The sequence below is a fragment of the Daphnia pulex genome, chromosome 12 (genome assembly GCF_021134715.1).
Source record: "Daphnia pulex isolate KAP4 chromosome 12, ASM2113471v1".
NCBI lineage: Eukaryota > Metazoa > Arthropoda > Branchiopoda > Diplostraca > Daphniidae > Daphnia > Daphnia pulex.
This window is the reverse complement of record NC_060028.1, coordinates 1,929,141-1,953,687: the sequence shown is the minus strand read 5'-3', so window position 1 is coordinate 1,953,687 and position 24,547 is coordinate 1,929,141. Positions and strand designations below refer to the sequence as shown.

Sequence of the window (24,547 nt, the reverse complement as noted above, 5' to 3'; positions counted from 1 at the left end):
CTCTCTATGGCCCAGCTAACGATGTAGTAGCTTAGACTTTTGGTAATAATATCGATCGTTATATTCAAGTTGTGTAGATGAGAGGATTCGTGTTGCTAGCAGCGCGCAAAACAACCCTATAACCTCTTGATAACCTTTTACGGAAGGCCATTAGAATTGATAGACAGACTGCGGTGGTGTTGTATAAGAGTTTAGACTGCGGAGTCGAATCGACGCAATTCGATCCCGAAGAAATTATAATATTATTCGAAAAACCCTCTCCACGTTCATTTACACAATCAGTTGAGTTTGAAATTGATGGCCTGTTATTCAATGGAGGGGATCCGATATCATCGGCTCTACAAGAAATATTCATTTCGACAGCCTATCGTACAGGCCCATGTCTGATGATTGTGACTCCAAAATGATCAACAGTTTTATGACTTTTGGGTGTATAACAAAAGGTATGACGCAATGTCTGTTCGAGTATAGTGTGTGTTACGATAGACTTTCGGTTTCTCTTTTCCAAACTCGATGACACCATCAACTTGGGGATTTTATTTTTCTCTTTACACTGCAGTCTATTAGATATGCTTCATCGACTAGAATTGAACAGCTAGAGTCGTACAGTTACACAGTCTATATACCCAAAGGCCTATATACTATAGTCATCGGCGGCGCAAAGAAAAACGGCCTGTGCTGCTGATGGCCGGCCACGGATCGCATTTCACGGGGGACTTACTGGCGTCGTACTGGCGACACCGGGGGTCTCTCTCTCTTATTCTACATAGTACATACCCCCAGAGTTTAAATACTTTGAGTCTCGTATTTTTTTCTCTTTTTTTTCTTTTTAAAAAAAGTTAAAATTTCTTAAATAACTCGGAGATAATTGACTAATACAAACAGGTCCGCGTGCCGCCTATAATCAATTGAATCACGCTCAACACTTTGGCCCCTCATTAATAACGGGCTCTATAACGTAAATACGTAGTAAAGTATAGTTGCGCTAATTTTCTGTTTATAAAACATGTATAAACCAAATGACTCGAATAATAATAATAGATAATAACTAAAAGTTATAATAAGTTGATGAACTCTTTTTCTTTTGAATTTTAATGAGAGCCCGCGCGACTTTTTCTCTTTTATAATTGACTTTGATGATTAATAATAAATGTTAGCTGTTGATATCTTCTTCACATGATCCGTTTTGGCCCACCGTTTGGAATGCGCGCACGGACATACACAACGACGACGACGGGCCGACGAGATGGATATGGTGACTGAGTTGGACTAATGAGTAGAGAAGCCAAGAACTTTTTTTGAAATTGTTTTCTATTTTTATTGAATCATCGAAAAGCGTCAACGGTTGTGTAGTGGTGGTGGTGGTAGAGGCGGGGGCAAGGACGACGATTCAAAAAGGGGCCCGGTCTATTATGTTGTCTGTGTCTGTGTGGGAGGCCGGTTGAAGAGTCTGTCGGGAATTTCGACGGCGTTCCGTCACGGCGCGTCGCATTTGATGGAACACCGACGTCTGTCTAACCCTCGAGGAGCTCCTGACAGTCGGCCATCAAAGGGCGGATAGTTTTCCCGAGGCAACACAATCAGGAGCCGGCAGTTATTCTGCGACGATGGAAAAGAATCAGCGCAGCAAACGTCTGCCAATAAATAATACACGGAACAAACGGCGATGAATAATATTATTAATTCAAATTCATTCCCAATAAAATGTTTAACTGCACGCAATCGGGAATCGATTCAACTGTCTCCGACTGTCTCTTCGAGTCAAATTCAAAAGATTTAAAAAAATTCACTTAGAATTTTGAATATTTAAAATTCAAATTCATTTTGGCGCCCATCACCGCAGGGTCTCTTTTAACGTGTAAATGATGATGATGTTATATTTTGGGTGGAATTCTTTTGCAGGGGGGGATAGATACAGGTCCGGTGCAGTATTAGGTATAGAACTGCCTGAGGGAGGGCAGGGGGCGGGACCCGGAGAGAGCCATCACGTCTGCCCGCCGCCGCGTCATTATGTCACAAGCAATCAGAGGGCCGTTCATCAATGCCGCTGGTTTATAATAGCTGCCGGGCCAAAGAAACAAACATTTCCCTTTCTTACGTGGTGAGCCCTCCAGGCATCGAATGTCTTTATCTCTTTTAAATATGAAGACGTGTGTAAACTAAATAGCAGACGAAAAAATTGGATAGGAGCGAGTGGCGAACATTTTTCGGTGATACTGGGCGTGTGGGGTTTGTCCTATTGGTTAAAGAGCCCCAGGGAGAGGAGGAGCCTAAAATGGGGCTCTCAGCTTCTCACAGTCAAAAAGTCAAGACGGACTATATGGCTGCTGGCCTGTACAGCTGTATAGCCGGGCCACTCTGTTGCACTGACATTCAGTAGTTTGATAGACACTTGAAGTGTCGGGTCCTTTTGGCTGGAGAGAAAATGGCTTCGTACACATTGCGCATCAACCAGGCGGCGACGGCCCAGCATCACCACCTACACCACCACAGCAGTGGCCCAGCAAGTCAGGGCTCGTCGTCTGGCGGGAATTTTTTCAATGCGAGTGCCGGTCAAGGCGCTGCTGGAACGGCCGGCCCCGATCTCCTTTCCGTCAACACTTACCTGGAACGATTCTCGGCCGGCGGCGGTGTGGGCGGCCCGTCGATGATGGCCTACCATCACCAGCCGACGGACGTGACGACGATGGCCAGTGACAAGTTTACCAATTACTACAACAACAACAACAACAATCTCAACAACAGCAACTCGGCTGGGAATTATCAGAGACTAACGCCGTCGGCGATGGACACTCAGCAACAACACCACCACCAACAACAACCACAACAACAACAACAAAGTGATTATTTTCTACCGTATCTGGGCGGATCGCACCAACAGCAGATGACGTCCCATCTGCAGCAGCAGCAAATCCAGCAGGAACAGCAACAACAGCAACAACAAGATCAGCAATGGCCGGTGACGATGCCGTACGACAATTGCGCGGCGGCAGCGGCTGCAGCGGCGGCGGCTGCGGCCGCCGCCGCGGCCGCCGACACCTTAAAAAGGTTCTCGGTGACGCGACTCATCCAGCATCATCACCAGATGGAATCGCCGTCGGCCATCGGGAGAAGTTCCGCGTCGACCGGCTGCGACCCGCTGAGTCACCCGGTCGGAATGACCGTCGCCTCGGCCCACCACCAGCCGTCGCCGCCGCTCCAGGCGCACGGACTTTTGCCGTCCGTCAGGGACGATTCCGAGACGTCGTCCCACGCCACCGACAAGAGCGACGGTAAATTTTAAAAAATAATGAACTCAATTAACTTAATCAAATTAATTTAATTTAATTACAGACGAATCAGAAGCCGGCGGCGATAAAAGCGCCAAAAAGAGGAGCAGTTCCTCATCTTCTTCGCCTTCGTCGCCTTTCATGTCCCACCACCACCACCCACACCACTCCCATCAGCGTCACCCGTCGACGGCCAACGTGTCGTCCAGCGGGAGTAGCAAGAAGCCTCGACGCAACCGGACGACGTTCACCAGCGCCCAGCTGTCGGCGTTGGAGAAGGTCTTCGAGCGGACCCACTACCCGGACGCTTTCGTCCGCGAAGATTTGGCCAAACGGGTCAGCCTCAGCGAAGCCAGAGTTCAAGTACGTTTCCTCCAACATTTTTATTTTATAACATTTCTTATTAGACGGTGCCCCCACACAAGGGCACCACAAGGTCCTTTATTTTTCTCTATGAAACAATTATTCATTTTTTTTCCCATACGGATGGGGGGGGGAGAGAGAAATAACATTTGTAAGATAAATGGAACGGCAGCAACTTTGGTCTTTGAAATTTTTCTGTGTTGGCCAAAAGTGAAGTGACAACTGTTGGGCTGCGAGACTTAATGAAGCCAAGACAAATGTTGTTTCCCTTTCACTGTCGCTTAACCGTTCACTCTCCATCTCTTTTCTCTCGTCCCCTCTTCTTCTTTTTCAACTGGGGGGCTGTCGGCATCGCTTCTCGCTAGTATCTTTCTCTCTTATATGTTATTCTACTCTCTCCTGTTGTTTTCTGAAAAAAAGAAAAAATAAGAGATAACAAATGAAAAATGAACTGTGAAAAAACGGAACATTTTGAACCCAAACGGCGGTAGACACAAGAAGAAAAAGAGATCTATTTCCAGATTCCGCGTATTATAATAGTAGACGTCGTTGCGGAAATGTGCAATCGACACCATTCCGTCATTTTTGTTCCTTTTTTTAATGTTTGGCGACTCTGAATACGTTTTCTCTCTATAAAAATCCAAACGCTAAACGGGATCACACGGCGAGTTTTATAGATGCGACACTCGATCCCCGTTTGATTGCGCGCACACACATGACTCTGTCGACGTTATTAGAAACCCCCCTCCCTTTTTTTTTTGTTTCGATTCTATTACGTTGTTTGCGTGAAAAAAATCAAATAAAAAATAAAAATTCATCAAACAGAAAAATTGACGCTCTGGGAGTTTGTCAAGGGATCAAAAGGTCCGCGCGTATACACACATAATCCGGCGATCCCGAAATGTCCCGAATCGAATGTCTTTCTCGGACGATTGCGCCCCGTCAGCAACAAAATAAAATCAAATAAAAAACGCGAGAGGAGCTGTAACGTGATTCTTTCTATTTTTTTTTTCATGTCGCCAATGTACAACTCACGATGGCCGTGTTGAAAACAAAAAAGAATCAAAGCGTGACGATGTACGTAGATGTTTGCGGGGGCGCGTGAGCCACGGGAGGCCACAAACGGGAGCGCAAAAGTCGCTGGTGATAAATCGCATATCTGATTACATTAAATAGGCTCCCCCCCCCCCCACTTCATCTCTCTCTTTACTTGTTTATTATTTTCGTGCCAATATCACGAAAAAATTAAAATAAAATATAGTCGATGGGTCAATCTGGGGATGATGATTCAAAGTGACCGGTGTGGGGTCCACAACACATTCAAATCAGCTCAATGCTAAATAGCTTCATTATCGCGCGTTAAATGTCTAATCTAACTATATATGCTCCGCCGACAAAAGACGCGCCAATTTTAATTTTAAAATCAATCCCAGCAGCAGCAGCAGCAGCACCTCTCAAGGCTATTGGAATTCGACTTTTGTACTTGACTTGAATTCAATTTAACTCTCCTACGACGTGTGTCATGGCTACAACAAACAATTTTGAACGGAATAAAGCGCAAGGTTTTTTAAGACTTGGCACATCTGACAATATGTGTGCTACCAAGAAGAAGAAGAAGAAGAAGAAGAAGAAGAAAGTGAACGAAAAAGCCCTTTGGCAAGCGAGCGGAACCGGCGCCGGAGCAGGACGGACAGGCGACTTTGTTTCGAAATATTATGCGCTGCGCGGATGGGGGGAAATAAGAAGATTTGTATGTCCCGCCTTCCTCTTTTGGTAACTGAGAAGATGAGAGGGGGGGGGGAATAGTTTTTCTTCTTCTTCTCTCTTCCGACAAACGACGACATTCCGCCCATCCGGCCGCCCCCGGCGAGAGTTGCGCGCGCCCTTGTCTTTTTTATTTTTGCGCTGTGCTGCTGCTGTGCTGCTGCTGCTGGCCCAAGTCGGCTGACAAGCACCCATCAACTGTCTCCTCCAATTAGAGCCATTCACTTGGCCGATATATTTAGACGGGCGTTCCGTGTGTGTGGGGAGTCGAAAGAAAAAGAAACGGAAACAATTCCCGTCCGGTTATTTTATTTTATTTTTTATTTCATTTTTTCCTTTTGGTTTTTTTTTTTTTTTAACAGGTATGGTTTCAAAATCGGCGGGCTAAATTCAGACGCAACGAGCGGTCGCTTCAGTCTCCTTCGTCGTCGACAGCGTCGCCGGGCAGCAGCACCAACCAACGGGCCGCTGTCGCCGCTGCTTCTTCATCGTCCTCGGCTTCTTCGGCTTCTTCGACTTCGTCTCTGACGTCGCCCGTCATGGCCGGCGCCAAGTCGCCGGCCGATCTGACCAGCATGTCCGATCAGACGTCTTTCGCCGCCCGCACCGCTCCTCTACCGTCTCCCAGCAGCTGTACGTTTACTACATTTACCAAAAAAGCGCTGGGCTAAACAAAATTGTCTGACAATTCTTCATTTCGATTTTCTGTTTGTTTGTTTGTCCAGTCGACGGATTGTACGCCGTCGGGAGCTGGAAGGCCAGCAGTGCGGCCCTAACGGCCCACCACTCGTCCGGCAGCAGCACGTCACCTTCGAGTCACCACGCCGCAGCTTTGGCACTGATGCAATCGAGTAAGTTGTTACGCACTTTTATTTCTTTTCATTTTATTTTTGTTTTTGTCTTGGTGGGGAGGTCCGCTTCCGCGCTAATTGATGGTGATGGGCCAGCGTCTAGCTGGTTCTTCATATCCCCCCGGAATGACTATTTTCTTGTTTCCTTTCACGTCACTCCCGTTGCCTCTGGGCGACGGGCGGCTTCACGCCCTTCCATTCAAAGTCGCTATGCCGGCGGTGGCGGCGGTCCCCTGTGCCTTTGAGTTTGAAATGCGCCAAACAGGTGCCCCAGAGTTTTAGACCAAATCATTTCCCAGTGAAAAAAAAAACATCAACATTCCAGGCGAACCAAAAAATCTAAAATATCTTCCTGTTTCGTTTTCTGTGTTGTTTGCCCAGCAGGTTTTTCTTCAATGTATCCGAATCCGACCTGCAACTACGGACTGGCGTCGCTCCGCTACTCGGGTGGCATCAACTGAAAAACACAAACCAAACAACACGCAACAACAATAAATACGTGACGTCGTTATATATACATACATTATATAGATATATACTGTGTTGCTGTATGGACGGATAATTTTTTTTCTTTTTGATTCTTCTACCACCCACACGCCTCTTTTGATGACCCTGATTTTCTTTCTCCTCCCTCTTTTTATTTTTCTTCGATTTTTAAATAATAAACATTGTTGATAATTCTTCGGCCTTGGCATACACACACAACGACGAAACAAAACCTTCAATTTTTGAATTCAAATCTTGTCATTTTGTTGTTTGTTTTGTTTTTTCTCTCAGACTTCTTGACTCTTGTCTCGTGTGTTTTTATTACAAATTGGCATTATACAAAATACACTACATCATGCTCGTCATCGTGATTGCCGGAATGACTAGAACGGGTGTCTGCTGATGAATTTTTTGTTAAAAAATTTAGAAAACAAAACAAGAAAGAAAGAAAAAGTTTCTTTTTGCCCTTATGTGATGGTGACACCAGTCCCCCCTCCCCCCCACACACGTAATTTAATCATCCCAGTTCCAGCCGTCGTCTTCATCTTTTGCCTCGTGAGACTGGACGTTAAAGTCCAGTCTGCTGGTGGGTTCGATGGCGGTGACAGTAGAAGGAGGTTCGGCGACTGGAGCGAAGACGGCCGGAGTGGAAGTGATGGTCGGTTCCATGTCGGCAAAGTAGTCGATTTCGTCTTCCCTGGACTTGATTTGAATTTCCAGGGCAGACAGATCGCCCACTGGCGGTCTCTTGGTCGCCACTTTAACTGGACTACTCGGCAGTTCCGGTTTCTTGTCCGGAAGGGTGGAAGCTACTAAGCTAAAATCGGAGAGCGGAAGCGGTTCCAGCTCTACTTCTTCTTCTGGGTGTTGTTTGTTGTCCTGGAAATCATCTTCCTCAGCTTCCCAGTCGGACCAGTGCTCGTCGGCGTCCGTCTTTTCCAACAGCAGAGAATGGACGCCGTCTTCTCCGCCGTCGGGTTCGTGGCGTTCGGGTAGCGCCCGGACGGCAACCACGGCTGGATTTGAACTGGATTTCCTCCGCACCATTTCCAAGACTTTGGCTGGTCGGATTTCGCTTTCCTTGAAAGAAAAAAAATGGAATGAAATAAATCGATTAACAATTTGCTTTGTTCATTGAACTAAATATTTGTGTTACGTGATACCTTGGGCATTCCGTTGGTGAAAAGTTTGAGTCTCGTGCCGCCAATGACGGTGGAGCCACCGAGAATGGGAACCAGACAGGCCAAGGCTTTCAATGTGGCCGCCACTACAGTGTCGTCCGTGTCTTTGATACCTAAAAGCAACTGGGAGCCGGACACAATGACATGTCAAGGATTAAGGGTCTAAGAAAACCCAACAGCGGGATCGTCACCCGAGACGGGTGAGTTAAAAAAAAAAATGTATTTACCTCCGGAAGGATATTGTGGACGAGATGATCCGGGTCCATCAAAGTGACGTAGTGGGGGAAATAGTGGAGCAGGACCAGCCTTATCTGGGCATCTCTGACGGGGAAGATGCGAGAAATAACCGGCACGATGTACAGACGGTAGTTGGGGGCGTCGAACAATCCCTGGGTGGAATCTGTAAGACGATCGAATGAGTTATATCAACATTGCCCTTGGTTTTGCACTTGCAAGGTTTCGGCATCAACACAGATGCAATTGTACCCGTTCTGGGAATCAGGAGATGAGGCAGAAGATGTTGCTGAGCGGCTAAATTTAACACTGCCAGACGGCTAAGTAGAGAGCTGGCCATTTTGGAGCCCACGACACTCTCCGGTGTAGAGTACAACAATGTCGGCAAATCCCTTGGAATGAAATTGGGATTTTTAAAAATTGAAGTTGTTGAGATATATTTCTATCGACCGAGTTACTACCTGAAAAATTCTTCCTTTTCAGTCGACGATTTGATGGAAATTTCGGCCAGGAATTCTTGGGCGTGCAAGAGAGGCTGATCGAAAAACTTGTGCCTGGATAGAACCGAGGCGCTCCCGCGTGATTGCGGATTGACATTTTGCATCTGTTTAGTGGCTAGGTCGCGGAAAACGTCGGAATCGGTAACGCCGGATTCCACGCATTTGTTGATGGTTTCTTTGACGAGCTGTCCGTAGGCGAAGACATCTCTAGATGACACATTGCCGCCTACAAGTTTAGTTTTCCCTTCATCCTCGGGAGCTATGGCCTTTTCATAACGAAAGGATCGGATTTGATCCAGATATCCTTGGGTGATCTCGGCAAAACTGCAAAAAGAGTTGACACATTGAAATGGTTATTTATTTTCTGCTTCCATTAAACCATCTGGTACCTGCACGATAAGTCAAAATAGCCCAACTTCCAGTTACCACCTGTGGTAACAAATATCGCATCCTTGCACAAGTTGTTGTGCACTATGCTGGCCTGTGAAAAAGAATAGCATTAAAGTCATTCAAAGCCGAACCCAACTGAGTTTACTATACCTTGGAATGTATGAAATCGAGAGCACCAAGAACGTTTTGAAGCCCACAGCAAATCTCAAGTTCTGTTTGCTGCGGCAGAACTTGACTCAGGGGTGTCACATTTTCAACTATGAGGTGAACAGTTTCGCCTGCTACACATGAGTTCAGGTACTTGAGGATGGACGGATGCCTCAGTGTTTTTAACCTCTGTGAGAAAGAAAAGCTAGGGTTCATTTGTTTTTAAATAAATAAAGTGTTATCCAACCTCTACGGCACGCTGGAATTCTTTACTAAGTTGGCCATAGCTCTTCAACTTTCCCGTAAAAACAGTAACTTTTTCGCTATCACAACTCTTTTTAGCCGCCAAATGCAATGTCCAAGGTCCGATTTGGGCATAAGGTGTTTCGTCCACCTGATATTCAGATAAAACACTTGAATCATTCCCCATACTCACTTTTGCACTTAAAATTAACGTTGGCTTTTTTTTATTGATTTTTTTTAGAAACTTTATTCCACAAAAAGTTCACGCAACACAAAAACACAAGTCAGCTGTCAAACGAAACGAGTTTCATTTGCCACTAGCAAGTAGCGACACCTAACGACCACTGTTAAAGCCCATTAAAGAAATGAAATGTTGGCAATTACAAATACAATTTTGAAAGGCTGCGTGATTAATTTGAATAATTTTCTTTTTAGTCCGAATCCGATAGGCCTTAATATTGCGAAAAATGTCGTAGATATTTTCAGCAATTTAACGACATTCCAGAGATTCTTCAAGCATTCCTTCGCGTTCCCTCAAGGCCAAATAAAAATAAAAAAAACACGATGTCGACATCACTAGATTTTCGATAAATATTCTTTTTTTTTTCAAATTCGTTGTATTTTTACATGTGGTCCAAAGGATTAATGAAGAGATTTTTTAAAAAAGGGTACAAAAGATGGTACAGAGTAACAAAGGACATTTTTAATAAAGAATTTATTAGAAAAGATGGAATGCACTGCAATTTGAAGCCATTTGAAAATATTGTGTTTACAGGGGCGGGCTTACATTGCTGAGTTTTTCGCCAAGGTACGAAGTTCCGGGCCCAAGATTTTCTTTTTGTTGATCTTCGATGAACGTAACGCGTTGTTCCAGAGCTAGCAGCGTATTTGTTAAGACATCAACTTGCGAAACTAAATCATGTATGATCATTTCTAGACGCTTCTCCCTTTCCTGTTGATGATTAAAGTAAAAATAAAGAAATCAATAAACATCAAGTAAGATTGAATTTCCAATATTTCAACTACCGTTTTGTTTTCATTTCCTGTTTGTTCAAGTGGCTGAGAAATTTGCATCTCCATAGTTTTCTTGCTTAGATCAACCTCTTCAGTGCTGGAGGACCTTTTAGAATTGACACTTGCGTCTTCAATGTCCTGCCGATCTTCAGTCACAGAGGAGGCCACAATTTTTTTAACATCAACACCTTGCAATCCAGGGGCAATAGACGGACGAATTTTAGTTTTTACAGATGCTTTATTATTGCTGCTGACATCAGCTGCATCAGGTACTTGGACAAAATTAGCTTTCCAGACAAGAATTTCATTGTCAGCTCCCCCTGATTTAAAACAAAATGTGTCATAAATAATAATGATAATTAAAAAAAATTATTATTCTACATACCTGTGGCGAAATAGTCACCATCTGGACTGAATTTTACTGAATGTACCGCGCCTTTGGGACCATAAAGAGTATAACTCGGTCGACCTTCCATCAGATCAAGGACTTTTAGTGTTCCTTCTTGTGAGCCAGTAATTAGATAGTTGCCAGAGGATGGATGGAATGATAAGCAATGCACTGGGCCATTGTGGATTTCGTAAAGTTGGAGCACCTTTCGCATACGAGTTTCATAAATTTTCACTACCCCGTTAGCGAGTGCCGTACCAATGCATGTTCCACTTGGATGGAATTCCACATAATTGCCTTGAGCCTGATTAAATTGAAAATATTTGTTTCAACGAAGAACACATTAAATGAAAATAGATGGATACCTTAGGTTCATAAAAGGTGTGAATGCAATCACCACTTTTTAAATCCCACAACTTAATGGTACGATCATCTGCACACGAAACCATCTGATTTCCGTCCGGAGATGGCCGAGTACAACGAACCCAATTTGTGTGACTATTGAAAGAAGCTACAAACCTAAAATTAGAATTTTCAATATAAATGTTGTCTTCTGACACTTTCAACAATGTAAAATCTGTTTTACATACTTGGACTTGTGAACATTCCACAGTTTTATAGTCTTATCATCAGACGCTGACAAAATTTGTCTCCCATCTGGAGTAAAGGCAACAGAACGTGCAGCAGCTTGATGACCTTTCCAAAATGTACTCTCTCCAGTGATATTCGGAATCCAGACAGCCAATGATCCATCAAGGCTGCACGATGCCATCAAATTTCCAGCTGGTGCAAAGCACACATCATTTACAGAAGAACTGTGCCCAGTAAACCTAAAGAAGATATTTGATATTAGAATTTCACAATTCATTCTGAATTCTTTCTATAAAATTATAAGAAAAAGCTGTCAATTAATAATTTAGATAAACCAACAAACAAACAATCAACATGGGTATTCTTGCCAATTGAATGTGTAACAACTGCATTTGACCGATTTGAGACATTTTTAGACACTAGATTTTACAAGACAGAACTGTGTATATTCCATGGCACTTAAAGCACTTAAAGTAAAGTTTAAAGTAAAAGTGGCAGACATTCTTACCTGAAAGCTTTCATCTTTTGTTGAAGTCCCCATAAAATAATAGACTTGTCTGTGCTACAAGAAATCAACTGTTTCATGTTTGGACTAAATGCCAAAGAAGTAATTGCTCCATGGTGCCCTCGGAGATTTCTCTCTACAGTAAACATTTCTGTGTATTTCTATTTGAATAACAAATACCTAGTAAAAGAAAAATCGATAACGATTTTCGTTTAAATGTGTTCGAAACACTCAACTCAACAATAACCGTAATAGCAGTCTGACAGAAACACCGACAATCTGAAAATCTGAATATATTTTTCAAATTTTCATAAGCAACATTGCCAATTGATGGAAACGAAGCTTTTTTAAAAAAAATTTACTTTGTTTGATTGAATGGTTTTTTTCTTAATCTAATTCCAATTAATTTGTCAGGCTCTTTTATTAAGCAAAAGTATTAATTTTAATTATGTATTATTTTAAATTAAGTATCGATTTTTATTTGCAGTACTAATTGCGCAATCAGACGTTTTCTTTTTTCTGCTCCGGTTCCAATGTATCCACAGTCGAATAAGGTGGCGGAGGAGCTGCTGGATCGGTTTGGGTTGTGTGATATTCGGCTTGATGCTGCTCTTGTTGCATTGATGGTTGCTGTTGAGGTGGCGAGTAGACTACTGTTGAGTAGGAACTCTGCAATTGTTGCTGCTGCCCAGTTGGTGAAATGATCCACACTGGCGTCGGTTGCTGCGAATTGTGAACTACAATAGGAATTGACGAGTCAACTCGCTTGCAACAATTGCAGATTTGTAAACTACACCAAATCGTGATAATAAGATTGTTGATCCCAGCAAGGAATTCGGCAACCAACAAGACCATCTGGGTTTCCGAGTAGTAATGTCCACCACAAACATATTCTTTGAAATTCCAACGAATTTTATATTGTTAGTTCATTTTCATGTCTATTTGATAATGCTTAATACCACCGTAGTAATAGCTGTCAGAATTCCAAACGTAAATGCAGTCCCGGTAGCCAATAAAATAGCCAAATCCAGATAATATGCAAGAAACTGTAGTAAAAACTATAGATATGGAAGAAAAAACCAGGGTCGCAAAGAGTCTAAATTGCCAATATAGAAAAGAAACGACTATTATTAGATGAACATTATTCTATTTGTTAGTGTAATTTGGTTAAAGTGTGTAGTGTTTATTTTACAGAGATCTTTTCGGTGTGTATGAAGCGCTGAAGCCGACTAATCCGGCTATGAAAAACGTGCTTGATCCCCATAATCCTTGGTAGACGAACGGATGCGCAATCTGATAGAAATTTTAATAATTGAGGCTAATGCTGGTTTTGATTTAAGCAACCCTCACCTCTAGGCCAACACATATCGGGAAAAGAAAAATATTGATAATGGAGCACGTCAAGAGAAACGTTGACTTATTCAATTTGGTTGGTTCTGGCACGGACTGGAATGACTGCATTTTATGAGTATATGTCGACTGTAACTCTTTGCTTGTACAATTTGTGAAGACCCTCTTGAAAACTTAAACGCGACTCTGTACGCCTTTTTACAAAACTCTCCGAAAACTCCAGATCATCAAACAATCAATGTGTTCAACTGACTAACTAATGTGTGATCGTTCTATATAATCGCTTACCTGCAAGTAAACGCTTATCTGATTACGCAAGTAAACGCAATTGATAAAACCAAAGAAAAATTGTGTTTGTTGTAACAACTTTGCTACAGTGAGTAGGTGCCTTGATTTTTACGCAATAAAAATCAATTTTGAAACATCACAAATTTGTATATCTTTCTTTCGTTATTTGGAACAGATAGTGACTTTATTAGTTCATGCTTATTATACAAAAACGCATCTCACACAATGAAGAGAGAAAAAAATCATATCCGTGTTGCGCAATTGTTGAGGCTCCAATGTATCCACAGTCGATTAAGGTGGCGGAGGAGTTGGATCAGTTTGGATTGTGGATTTGCCTTGATTCTGCTTTTGCATTGGTTGCTGTTGACTTGGCGAGTAAGCTGTTGTTGGGTAAGAACGCTGAAATTTGTTACTGCTCTTCAGTCGAATAAATTGGCGTCTGTTGCTGCGCATTGTGGACATTCCGATGAACTGCCACGATTGGAATTGGCGGGGCAATTGGCTTGCAACAATTGCAGATGATTCTACTGCACAATATCATAATCACAAGGTTGTTGATCACGGCAACGAATTCGGCGACCAACAAGACTATCTGGGTTTTCGGATAGTAATAATCACTACAAATACGTTCTTTGAAATTCAAGGAAGTTATAATGGTCAGTTAATTTTGATGTCTGTAATAAAAATATTAGGATAAATATACCACTGTGATTATGGGTGCTATTCCAAACGTAGATGCAGTCACTGTATCCATGTGCGTTGCCGAATGAAGATATCATGCAAGAAATTGTTGCTGTAACTACGGAAAAAAAAGAAAAAACCAGGGTCGCCCAAAGTCTAAATTGCCAATATTAAAAATGTTAGATCAACATTCTACGTTAGAATATTTTATTTAAATTTTAACGGAATAACATTTTGGCTATTTTACAGCAATTTTTCCGGTGTGTAGGAAGTGCTGAAGCCAAGTATTCCCGCAAAAAAAAACGCGATCGACCCCCATATTCCTTGGTACATATACGGATACGCTACCTGAAATGGAATTATTCAAATAATTGTGGTTTATAGTTTTTATTAAATTGCAATCCTCACCTCTAAGCCTACACATATCGGGAAAAGCAAAATATTGATAACGGAACAGGTCAAGAGAAACTTTGACTTCAATTTGGTTGGTTCTGACACTGAATAACTGACGAATGACTGCATTTTATTAGTTTTATTAGTAGTCGACTAACTCTTACTTCTAGAAACTGTTTAGGATGCTATATTTTTAAAACACACTTGACCAAGTTACTGGAAAAACCCGACGATGTTTACATTTTCACAAACAAGTAAATTACCGAGGTGTTCAACTGACTTACTGATTTGGTTGGTCTGTAGTCGTTTAGACTTTGGCGTTACGCTTGATAAAATCTAATCTAAATTTTCCTTATAATGCGTTTTGCTGCCGTGCCTGTCCAGCTAGCCGATATCGGTAGCTATTGATTTTTGTATTTTTGCGGGGATTTTTAATTTTTAAAATATTTCATGCTTTTGTTTTTTATTGTGCGACACTGCACAGTGCACACTCGATTTCGAAATGTTTGTTCGTCTGCTCACTGCTCCTATCACATGAGAGATGGGACTGATTATTGATAGCACGCTGATAAACAAAAAATTGTGCACTGTGAAATCCCTTTCATATTACGAAATTGATTTTCAATCATTGTATAATCATAACTCATTGTTATTTTGCAAAAACTGTAATTTCTACATGTCCAGCCAATCATGCGTTCGCTGAAATTCCAAGCTCGTCTACTCTTCCATCGTATCGGGATATCCCTTCTTAAAAGAAATGCTTCAAGCCTAAACAGCTCTCATTCAAAATACTGGGAGCTAATAGAAAATTATACGGTTATATCTCAGAAACACTTGACTCCAGAAATTAAGCTGAAATTAATCACACAAGAATGTCAAGCGTGGAATCAACCAGTGGAACAGAATTCACCACATCCCTTAGGTGAACCATTTTGGGCATTCTACTGGCCTGGAGGTCAAGCACTTTCAAGGTAAATTATCATTTTCTCAAATCAAAACATTCCAGTCATGAATTAAAAAATTAGATACATTTTAGATAACCCCTTGATTGCAAAAAGGAAACGAGTACTGGATTTTGGGTGTGGAAGTGGAGCACTTTCTATTGCTGCTTTAAAATCTGGAGCCAAATTTTCTGTTGCAAATGATATAGATACCAGTAAGTAAATTGTTTTCGACAGTGATGCAATCAAAGTTATTTAATACTTGTCCATTGCCAATTTTTGTTTTATTTTGATAGTGGCTATCGCGGCTTCGCAGTTGAATGCGCAAATAAACGCGGTGGAGCTGAACGTTTGCGAAGATAATCTAATTGGCAGTGATTGTGCGGATTTCGATTTAATTCTCGTAGGCGATATGCTGTACGATTCAGCCCTCTCGGATGTTATAGCAGCTTGGTTAATGAAGCTTCGGCTAGCCGGAAAGGTGATCCTCGTCGGCGATCCAGGTCGAGGACCTGTTGGTAATTCAACACTTTTTGCCAACTCCTTATGTCATCTTGCTAAATACGAACTTGATTCATTCACTAAAAAAGACAACTACGGCTTTCTTCAATCGCATGTATTTACTCTTCTTTAATTGACGAATCTAAGCGTGCACGACAGTGTAGTAAGTTGAGAAAAGTTCTGTATCAATTCCTATGTCTTTGACAGCAACAAGAGCTACTACGCGTAGGAATTTCGTTTGATTTCCCTCTGAAGAGCTGTAATAAATATTTGGGAGGTAACATCTCAATTCAATAGGAAACCTGTCTATTGGAAGATCGCATTCTTGGTAGGCGACATTGCATGGATACTCTAATTTTAATGATTTTTTTTTGTATTAATTAGAAATCCTCATTTATGACTAAGGGGTTTTATTACCTGGTGTCTCATTGTTAACGTATTGACCACAATTGAGAGGATTAATCAAGTCCCCTGTCAACCAGGTTAAATCGGCAGGGAAGAATGGCCAACGCAAATCACGGTAGACACAAGACCTGTTCATTACAGAAGTATTTAATTACTAAAAAGCAATAACAGATGGATTCCCCTATATTATTTTAATTTCTTACTTGAAAATTTTGCGTGAAATTCCTCTATCTTTTCCGTCTATGTGTAAGCCGTCAATACAGCGGAAAATGAATGGATTTACAATCGACTGAAGTAGCAACGGTTCCATAACTCGGTATACAGTCCCTGTAGATGAAATATGGAAGATAAAGTCTATGCATCTTTAAAAAAATTTCTGTAACTCATCAAAAACCTGGATACAAAGCTACAATGGAACCTGCAGTTACCGTTCCTTTTGATACGAAAACTCCAGTGCCAGCTTCAGGAATATTACTCTTTCTTAGCTGAATGGTGTAGCCCAACACTCTTTCCATGACCTACTTTAAATGTACAGAAGTGGCCATCTAATGTTAATTAATGACTAGTATTCATTTGAGGTTGATGAAAAACAAACCTGTATACCTTTAATGCTTCAATTGGATTTTTGTTTCCATCTACAAAATGTTTGTGCAAAGACGTGGAAAAATGTAGCAGAGTGTTAACAATAACATCGTCAGGAGTTATCTTGTCATCTCCTCTGCTCACTGAGCGATGGCTTCTGAATAAGTTGGGCGGGTTAATTTTTAATTTTTAAAGGCAAGCATCAAGATGAACTGTACTTGTCTTTGAAGTTGAGTGCAACCCACGGAACAAACCGATAACGGTACGACAACCATTTGTTCTTTAATACATGCCATAATTCTTTCATAATTTGATTTTAATGCACGGAAATTTGAGCAGAATGATGTGGAATTGACAGTTAGACTATTGACGGTCATAAATAGAGAAAAAACAAAAAAACTGACTAGTAACACAGCACATTTGCTCAAGGCTATAAATTCAAAACATTAGTGAGAATCGTCTGCAGTTCAAAAAAACGTTGCCGGACAACAAACACGGCCAGATTTTTTAAATTAAAAAATTCTTTACCATCTTTATTTCTTCTTCTTTATTATCTGATTATCTTTTTTTATTGCGCGGATGATTGTATTTTAAAAAATATTAATATTAATTGTTTTGTAGCAATTAAGAGAATTAATTTAAAGCAGTCGTTCCGGACTTCCGGCGATTCCGATCTCAAAATCAAAATTATGTGTTAGGAACCCCATCTTAGGGCATGTATGTATATTTTTAAACTATGAACATGATATACGCTAAAAAAATAGCATTATTTTTCTTTCGATAAAACAAAAGTTAAACGAATAATTATTTTTTAGAATGACTTTGTTTGTTATACCCTGGTGTATATATCCCATATGGTCTAGTGGCTAGGATACTTGGCTTTCACCCAAGAGGCTCGGGTTCGATTCCCGGTATGGGAAACCTTTTAAATTTTCTAAAAAATATTTAAAAATTTTAGAAAAATATTCCTAAAACTACTCAGCCAGTAAGTTTTATTGTTAGTGCAGGGGAGGAATTAATTTGGTTCTTTTTTTTTCCTGACAAAGAGATTCTAACGTGTTTTATATCCACCTTCATTTCTAATCCAAATAAGATTTTGACCAAAATATTGATCATTTATTTCATACCACACAAAATCATCAATAATTCCATCCGATTCCATCTCTGAAATAGTCCTAATTTAATTTACACTTCTTATAGGGTAACATCTCTCAGTTCATGGTAATGAATCAGCGAAATCATCCGGCGACTCTTCCCTCTTATTCATATTACACTGCAAACATGAAAAGGTGTACCTATAAAATCATGTAAAAATATTAGCGCATCAATATTATTTGAAGAAAGCAATAAAATGAAATCAATGCGTGTATACTTTTCCATGTCCACTGCTTCTTGAACAGTTGCCGGTAAGGTTATCTTGTTCGTTTCGGGCAAGAGAAGACAAAGAACTCCAACACTTATGTTAACACCAGCAAAAATGATGAAAGGTAACGCCGGATCAACTTTTCTTCCCTGAATAATTCAACAAAATTAGAACTAGACACGGTACGGTGGTCTCTCTATCTTTTTGCGAATCTCATTTTTACAGCAGATGCAATTATGGGCGCTAATATTCCTCCGACGCGACCGCTGGTCGAGCAAAGTCCAACAGCAGCACTTCTAGCCGGTGTTGGAAAAAGATCCGAAGTGTAAGAATAGACCGTTGCCAAGACACACGATATGAAGAGTTTTCCAAACATTGAAAATGTGATTCGAATAGCCGGAGGATCTAGGAATAAAATATTAATTTCGTAAATTTCAGTTCATATAATTCAGTAAAATTACCCTCTGGAACCAGTCCTGTTATCAGACAAGCTATGCCACTAATAATCAAACCTCCGCTAAGGGTTGGTCTCCTTCCGAGTTTGTCCATTACGAACATACCACCAATGTAAGCCGGGATCTCCACCACCCTATAGATATACAAAATCCCATCAATAACAAAAATGAAAAGCAAATCCTAGTATTTCCGGTATAGGCTATACAAACTTGCATTGATAGTTCGTAATTCAGATAAAAATCGTCCGATAGATTAGTGGCCGAAAACGTTATCCCATAATATCCCATCACGGCTGCGATCCTTAACATTTTTGGAACATTATTTTAATTGTCACCAACTACTCAAAATATTCAGGGATTTTTTTACCAAGCCAAAAACATGATGATTAATCTTTTCAATAAAATTGGCGATCGGAAAACGTCAATAATACTCTCTCCTTTAGCGGAACTTTTAGCGAGTTCTTCCTTATTTTCACCGTTTGCATCTGCTTGGGAAATATTGTCTTTCGTATGGACTGTGTCAATTTCTTTGCCCTGCCGAAATTAGAAATTAGAAATAACATTTATAGCCTTTTTGAAAATAATAATTACATCTTCTTTTTTGTCATCTGGAATGGTGATCAAGTGATTTGGCACGCTTTTCTTATTCATTTGAGCGCACTTGAGAATGAGTAGACGGGCTTCGGAGAAACGCTTCTTGATTATCAGCCATCGGATCGATTCCGGAACAATCCTTATGAGCAATTAAATCCGCATGTGAGAATTAAAAAATATTGCATCATGTCCTTTTTTACCAATAAAGGGCGACGAGGGCGAACATTGGTGCACTGATGATGAGTTGAAGTGTTTGCCAATCGCGAACGTAATAGGCCAATAAACCAAGAAGGGAAGTGCCCACGGTGAAAACCAACTGGTAAACGAAACCGCATATGACGCGATATTTCTTGCCGACGGCCTCCACTCCTGAAAATAATTCATTCGAGTGATAGTTAGGATACTGGGACTCAATTAATTTGAATGCAAAATAATTTACCCCACACGAAAAGTATCAGAAAGTGTCCGACGGCGCAGACGCCACAGAAAAATCTTAGGACGCAGAAAGTGACAAAATTCGGTGAAAAGGCCAGCCCAGTAGTGACAGCAGCCAAGAAAAATACGTTGAGAGTAAAGGCCAATCTGCGGCCAACCCTGCACAAAAATTAATTTGAAAAATAACATTTAAATTTGGATGTATTTAGTTAACTATAGAAGAGATATTACGCATCGGCAATGTTCCCAAGTATAGCGGCACCGATTAGCATTCCAAACATGTAGACTGTGCTGGCAAAAGTTGTTTTCCACTCATCTTCACAGGTCAAATCAAACTGAAATGATTTAAATGAATTCTATTGATTAATTCCAAAATTTCGTTGAATTTTCTGCGAACTTACGTCGCTAACTATGGTGGATTGGAATTGTGATGTGTCGTAAACCCAACGGTCACAAGTAATTTCCGAATCCATTTGAGCGCCAGGGGCTTGACATTCTTCGACATTTGTCCAGGTGTAATTGTAGCGTTGGCACTGATCGGGGGTATTATCGTCGTTCCACGGGATCGTATTATTTAGCCAAATTGGGGAGAATTGATTAGTCTCAGAAGCGCTGTAGTCAGCGTCACAATTCTCTATGTAACATCTGGTAAAGGACAACATATTTACTAATTTAAATCCCAATAAAATGTAATTCACAAAATTTATATTTTACCTGTAATTGGGTACAGCGCCGGTGAACGTGTAAGACATGACGACAATGCCAGGGAAAAAGGCTGGCAAGCAGAGCAACAAAAATGTGCGAAGCTGATACTTGCCGAGTTGTCCAACATGTTCTAAAATGTCATCGTAGTTGAATGCTTCTCCTTTTCGTAAGTCTATAGTACTTTCTTTCTGGCTGATGCTGTCGCTAGAATCTTCACTGTTGGATCTCGTAGATGTTTCTTCTGCCATTTTGTCACTAATCCACAAAATATTTGTATTCCTGCACTTTAATCTAATTCGTCGCGTCAATTAAGAATTAATGAAAGAGACGAAAATTCATCTATAGTCAGACACTGCTTATTCTTTATTGCCTCAATAGTTGTCGCACGTTGCCTCCTTATGTAAAGTTTGTCACTATTTTCTACATGTGTCTCCTATAATCGTCCGTAACTGTCAATCATTACGTCTTTATCACCACTTCGGTTATTTTATAAAGTGTAAAGAACTTATCAAGGGAAGCTTGCAGTTGTATAGTCTACACTGCACGTATATTTGTTTTCTTGTCAGGAGATATTTTATTTTACTTGTTTTCGTCTACATCCACATCCAGTTATGTGGTGGCTATACAAGTGCGTTTGTGTAAACACACAAGCTAGACAGAGCATATTTAAGGATTTAAAAGTCGAGGCAAGATTTCGCATTTTACAATAATTCCAATTGTTATATGGGTATTTTTCAAATGGGCAAAAATTAATGAGAATACGGAACTGAAATAATTAAATAAAATTAATAATGAATCTAGAAACATTTTCGTTTTTCAGTATACGTCATCAGCGTTATCCTTTTGTGTGTGCTGTCTACGTTCAGTTTTCTTCCAGAACTGAAGGACAATCGAATTCCTGTGTAAAACAAAATTTTTTAAAAAAATAGAAAAAATATTTGTGCTCAGAAGAATGTTCAAATTTCGAAATTTGGCGCGTCAAAATTTGAAAAACTGCAAATACAAAAATATGTACTGATACTTTTCCATTTCAATTGCTTCATTTATTGTAGCCGGGAAAGCTGTGTCTTTAGTCTCCGGAAGTAGAAGACTCAAGAAACCAATTAATATGTTGATGGTGGCAAAAATGAAAAATGGTATGTTGGTTTGTCCATTATTTTTCCCCTACGTGTAGAATTTAAAAAAATATATATATATTATTTTAAAATTCGCCTTATCAAAAATTGTGTTGATATTAATGAAAATCTTGCCCAATCCGAAATGATTGGAGCTATAATTCCTCCGATTCGGCCGCTGGTGGAACACAATCCAACCATTGCGCTTCTGGACGACGTTGGGAAAAGTTCTGAAGTGTACGAGAACAGAGTGGCGGTTACGCAAGCAGCGAACAACTTGGCAATCAGCGAAAAAATTGTTTTGATGTAAGCCACATCTTTGAAAAAAAAAAAATATTTTAATTTAGCTGGCGATGGTTATAATTATGGAAATTTAAATTTACCTGTAGGAACAAGACTGACTGTAAGGCAACTTAAACCGCTTAACAGTAGACCGCTGCTTAGCATAGGTCTGCGTCCAATTTTCTCCACGGCAAACATGCCAAATATGTAGGCGGGAATTTCAACCAACCTGATAACGCCTCATGGAAAGTATCAAATTAATGTTGTACTAATGTAAGACTAAATCAACGAGCGTTTCAACACTTTAAGGCACTTGCATGGAAAGCTCATAGTTGACGTAGAAGTTGCCCACCAAATTTGTGGTCGAGTAAGTGATACCGTAATACCCCATCACTCCAGCTATCCTGGGAAACACAATACGTAAGAAAATAAAACGCGGTGTAAATAAATATTATGTGATGAGATTTGATACGACTGGGCTTATTTACCAGGCCATGAAAACTATGACAAGTCGTTTCACCAAAATGTTTGAACGAAAAATGTCGAGGACACCTTCGGCTACCGGTGTTGTGGAAACCTTTCCTATTTGCTGCTTGAAAATTTCAAAACAATTCAGTCAAAGTTATTACAATTTTTCTGATAAACTTTTATAATATCAGTTACATCATTTTTTTATGATCACGTTAACGAGTTTTCTATCTTTATTCCGGTGCCAAATAATTAAAATGTTAGTCATTGTGCTTTGTTTTTAGTTATTAATTGTAATAATCAAGATAACATACTAACTGTTTCCATTTAAATTGTTCCCCATCAAGAGTAAATATGCTGTCGGAAATATCGCGGACCCCATTCAAATCGGCAGCTTGCAAGAGAAGCTTTTTAACTTTAGGATAATTTTTCTTGGTTATCAACCATCGAATCGACTCCGGTAAAATCCTTTAAATCAATAAATTAAATCACTGATGGCTGTGAGTGTAAAGTTATCAATTTTTTGTCTTACCAAAATAAAGCTGTGAGACCAAACATGGGAAGGCTAATGACAAGCTGAAGTACTCTCCAATCTCGCACAAAATAGGCCACTAGTCCCAGACAGGCAGATCCTGTTGCGTAAACTATTTGGTAGATGAATCCGCAAGCGATCCTGTACCGTTTCCCGACCGCTTCAACTCCTTTGCTCGATCACAATTAATGTACTTTAGATTTTTATTCAGATTTATGTTCGCTAATGTCTTAATAATCTTACCCCAGACGAAGATGATGAGGAAGTGGCCACACGCACCGATTCCGGAAAAGAATCTCATCACACAGAAAGTGATCCAGTCGGGTGAAAATGCCGTTGCAGTTGTGATTAGCGCCAGGATAAATATGTTCAAAGTGAATGTTTTCCTTCTCCCAATACTGCTTAAATTTTTTTTAAAATATACTAGCATAATAACAATTTGATAGTTTAAACGTATTAATCTTACGTGTCTCCTATAAAGCCAATGGTGACTGCTCCAATCAACATCCCAAACATGAAAAGACTGCTGGCAACAGTTTGTTTCCATTCATTCTCGCAAGTTAAATCAAACTGTATAACGCCATTAATCAAATACGTCAAATAGAATTTAAATTTTTGTTCGTCATAATTAGCAAGATTTACTATGTACTTACATCGCTGACGATGGTGGAATGAAACATTGACGTGTCGTACACCCAACGATCGCATTTTTCCAGGAAGGTGCCGTCGGATGAATTTTTAAAATTACATTGGCGAGAATGAGTCCAAGAATTATTATCAAAGTTGCACCCATCCTTTTTACTATCCAACGCAATCGTCTGGTTTTGCGGAGAAACATCTCTTGTAGAAAAATTTGTCGTCATTTTATCACTATCACAGACTTGCACAAAGCATCTGCAATCATGAAAAAATAATTCTTAAATTATTTTAACAAATTTTTCTAGATAACTTTTTAATCTTCCAACCTGTAATTTGGTGTTGCTCCGGTGAAAGTGTACGACATGATGACTATACCTGGGAAGAAAGCCGGTAGACAGAGCCATAGAAATGTCTTGAGTTGAAATTTTCCCATCTGCCCTAATTTTTCTAAAATTTCGTCGTAACTGACAACGGTCGATTCTGTTCCATTTTCCAACCTGAATTCAGAAACAGACGATACATTAAATTGATTGCGACTCGTTTCAATGTCACTTGAACTGTTTGAAGCCATGAATGGAATTATTTTTTTGAAATAATTTATACAATAGTTCCCAGTTCTCTGTGGAGATTGAGAGTGCGGTAACTGAGATATCTGTCAGTCGACTGATGTTGCGATCTGTACAGGATAACAAAGGTTGCCGTAGCTTTTGCAAGTCTACTATAAATAAAGATAGGCTACATCGTTGACCGTGTCCTACTTCGGTCCTCGTCCATGATTGATGAGGAATCGATTTCAAATACTAGTGCGGCCCATATTAAACCAGGTATCGGATCTACAGACAAAAGGTCTCCATGGTGATCGGAATTCAGCATGATGGTATTTTGGCGACAT

At 40.4% G+C, this 24,547-nt stretch overlaps 9 protein-coding genes, 2 long non-coding RNA genes and 1 other non-coding gene across 17 annotated transcripts; 4 read left to right on the top strand and 8 right to left on the bottom strand.

The window, feature by feature from the left end:
* The first annotated feature begins 2,318 nt into the window (after window positions 1-2,318).
* On the top strand, window positions 2,319-7,098 carry LOC124209359 (pituitary homeobox 2-like). Of its 2 annotated transcripts, none has more exons than XM_046607303.1 (5): window positions 2,319-3,272; window positions 3,334-3,632; window positions 5,759-6,029; window positions 6,122-6,247; window positions 6,629-7,098. In XM_046607303.1, exons 1-5 carry the CDS (start codon window positions 2,426-2,428, stop codon window positions 6,706-6,708), a joined length of 1,623 nt encoding a protein of 540 aa, XP_046463259.1. In that variant the 5' UTR covers window positions 2,319-2,425; the 3' UTR covers window positions 6,709-7,098. The 2 variants fall into 2 exon arrangements, with proteins under 2 accessions (XP_046463259.1, XP_046463260.1); XM_046607304.1 differs by having other exon boundaries at window positions 2,321-3,272; window positions 6,632-7,098.
* LOC124209358 (protein-associating with the carboxyl-terminal domain of ezrin-like) lies at window positions 7,035-9,812 on the bottom strand. Its single transcript, XM_046607302.1, has 8 exons — window positions 9,433-9,812; window positions 9,189-9,374; window positions 9,038-9,129; window positions 8,610-8,972; window positions 8,401-8,540; window positions 8,142-8,314; window positions 7,897-8,037; window positions 7,035-7,813 (listed from the first exon to the last, which is right to left on the bottom strand). Exons 1-8 carry the CDS (start codon window positions 9,613-9,615, stop codon window positions 7,247-7,249), a joined length of 1,845 nt encoding a protein of 614 aa, XP_046463258.1. The 5' UTR covers window positions 9,616-9,812; the 3' UTR covers window positions 7,035-7,246.
* A 197-nt stretch (window positions 9,813-10,009) lies between these two features.
* Window positions 10,010-13,530, bottom strand: LOC124209353 (POC1 centriolar protein homolog A-like). 2 transcript variants are annotated; one of them, XM_046607295.1, is made up of 9 exons: window positions 13,277-13,530; window positions 13,119-13,219; window positions 12,886-13,022; window positions 11,930-12,819; window positions 11,421-11,660; window positions 11,196-11,349; window positions 10,828-11,134; window positions 10,455-10,762; window positions 10,010-10,380 (listed from the first exon to the last, which is right to left on the bottom strand). In XM_046607295.1, the coding sequence occupies exons 4-9, from the start codon at window positions 12,073-12,075 to the stop codon at window positions 10,198-10,200; spliced, it is 1,338 nt and encodes a 445-aa protein (XP_046463251.1). In that variant the 5' UTR covers window positions 12,076-12,819; window positions 12,886-13,022; window positions 13,119-13,219; window positions 13,277-13,530; the 3' UTR covers window positions 10,010-10,197. The 2 variants fall into 2 exon arrangements, with proteins under 2 accessions (XP_046463251.1, XP_046463252.1); XM_046607296.1 differs by having other exon boundaries at window positions 12,889-13,022.
* A 357-nt stretch (window positions 13,531-13,887) lies between these two features.
* On the bottom strand, window positions 13,888-14,788 carry LOC124209357. Its single transcript, XM_046607301.1, has 4 exons — window positions 14,654-14,788; window positions 14,493-14,593; window positions 14,268-14,401; window positions 13,888-14,194 (listed from the first exon to the last, which is right to left on the bottom strand). The coding sequence occupies exons 1-4, from the start codon at window positions 14,765-14,767 to the stop codon at window positions 13,974-13,976; spliced, it is 570 nt and encodes a 189-aa protein (XP_046463257.1). The 5' UTR covers window positions 14,768-14,788; the 3' UTR covers window positions 13,888-13,973.
* A 234-nt stretch (window positions 14,789-15,022) lies between these two features.
* Window positions 15,023-17,040, top strand: LOC124209356 (electron transfer flavoprotein beta subunit lysine methyltransferase-like). 4 transcript variants are annotated; one of them, XR_006880887.1, is made up of 5 exons: window positions 15,023-15,609; window positions 15,664-15,794; window positions 15,876-16,097; window positions 16,288-16,408; window positions 16,486-17,040. XR_006880887.1 is itself a non-coding variant. In XM_046607300.1 (4 exons), the coding sequence occupies exons 1-4, from the start codon at window positions 15,329-15,331 to the stop codon at window positions 16,320-16,322; spliced, it is 669 nt and encodes a 222-aa protein (XP_046463256.1). In that variant the 5' UTR covers window positions 15,023-15,328; the 3' UTR covers window positions 16,323-17,040. The 4 variants fall into 4 exon arrangements, 3 of the variants coding, with proteins under 3 accessions (XP_046463256.1, XP_046463255.1, XP_046463254.1); XM_046607300.1 differs by having other exon boundaries at window positions 16,288-17,040; XM_046607299.1 differs by having other exon boundaries at window positions 16,170-17,040.
* Window positions 16,181-17,525, bottom strand: LOC124209354 (SET domain-containing protein 9-like). Its single transcript, XM_046607297.1, has 6 exons — window positions 17,286-17,525; window positions 17,089-17,224; window positions 16,880-17,003; window positions 16,689-16,812; window positions 16,498-16,613; window positions 16,181-16,431 (listed from the first exon to the last, which is right to left on the bottom strand). Exons 1-6 carry the CDS (start codon window positions 17,372-17,374, stop codon window positions 16,223-16,225), a joined length of 798 nt encoding a protein of 265 aa, XP_046463253.1. The 5' UTR covers window positions 17,375-17,525; the 3' UTR covers window positions 16,181-16,222.
* A 390-nt stretch (window positions 17,526-17,915) lies between these two features.
* Trnae-uuc lies at window positions 17,916-17,987 on the top strand. Its single transcript has one exon. It is a non-coding gene; the product is annotated as a tRNA-Glu (tRNA).
* Window positions 17,988-18,232: 245 nt separating this feature from the next.
* On the bottom strand, window positions 18,233-21,007 carry LOC124209349 (organic cation transporter protein-like). The gene is made up of 12 exons (XM_046607293.1): window positions 20,629-21,007; window positions 20,316-20,559; window positions 20,146-20,249; window positions 19,919-20,073; window positions 19,680-19,848; window positions 19,477-19,618; window positions 19,253-19,419; window positions 19,100-19,186; window positions 18,892-19,019; window positions 18,654-18,835; window positions 18,440-18,579; window positions 18,233-18,362 (listed from the first exon to the last, which is right to left on the bottom strand). The coding sequence occupies exons 1-12, from the start codon at window positions 20,865-20,867 to the stop codon at window positions 18,284-18,286; spliced, it is 1,836 nt and encodes a 611-aa protein (XP_046463249.1). The 5' UTR covers window positions 20,868-21,007; the 3' UTR covers window positions 18,233-18,283.
* A 304-nt stretch (window positions 21,008-21,311) lies between these two features.
* LOC124209350 (solute carrier family 22 member 6-like) lies at window positions 21,312-22,214 on the bottom strand. Its single transcript, XM_046607294.1, has 4 exons — window positions 22,118-22,214; window positions 21,870-22,051; window positions 21,641-21,783; window positions 21,312-21,517 (listed from the first exon to the last, which is right to left on the bottom strand). The coding sequence occupies exons 1-4, from the start codon at window positions 22,212-22,214 to the stop codon at window positions 21,436-21,438; spliced, it is 504 nt and encodes a 167-aa protein (XP_046463250.1). The 3' UTR covers window positions 21,312-21,435.
* On the top strand, window positions 21,918-22,613 carry LOC124209351. The gene is made up of 4 exons (XR_006880885.1): window positions 21,918-22,040; window positions 22,124-22,265; window positions 22,326-22,436; window positions 22,508-22,613. It is a non-coding gene; the product is annotated as an uncharacterized LOC124209351 (long non-coding RNA).
* Window positions 22,614-23,080: 467 nt separating this feature from the next.
* Window positions 23,081-23,581, bottom strand: LOC124209352. Its single transcript, XR_006880886.1, has 3 exons — window positions 23,483-23,581; window positions 23,260-23,414; window positions 23,081-23,185 (listed from the first exon to the last, which is right to left on the bottom strand). It is a non-coding gene; the product is annotated as an uncharacterized LOC124209352 (long non-coding RNA).
* Window positions 23,582-23,657: 76 nt separating this feature from the next.
* Window positions 23,658-24,431, bottom strand: LOC124209024 (steroid transmembrane transporter SLC22A24-like). Its single transcript, XM_046606894.1, has 2 exons — window positions 23,982-24,431; window positions 23,658-23,910 (listed from the first exon to the last, which is right to left on the bottom strand). The coding sequence occupies exons 1-2, from the start codon at window positions 24,224-24,226 to the stop codon at window positions 23,658-23,660; spliced, it is 498 nt and encodes a 165-aa protein (XP_046462850.1). The 5' UTR covers window positions 24,227-24,431.
* Between the last annotated feature and the right edge of the window lie 116 nt (window positions 24,432-24,547).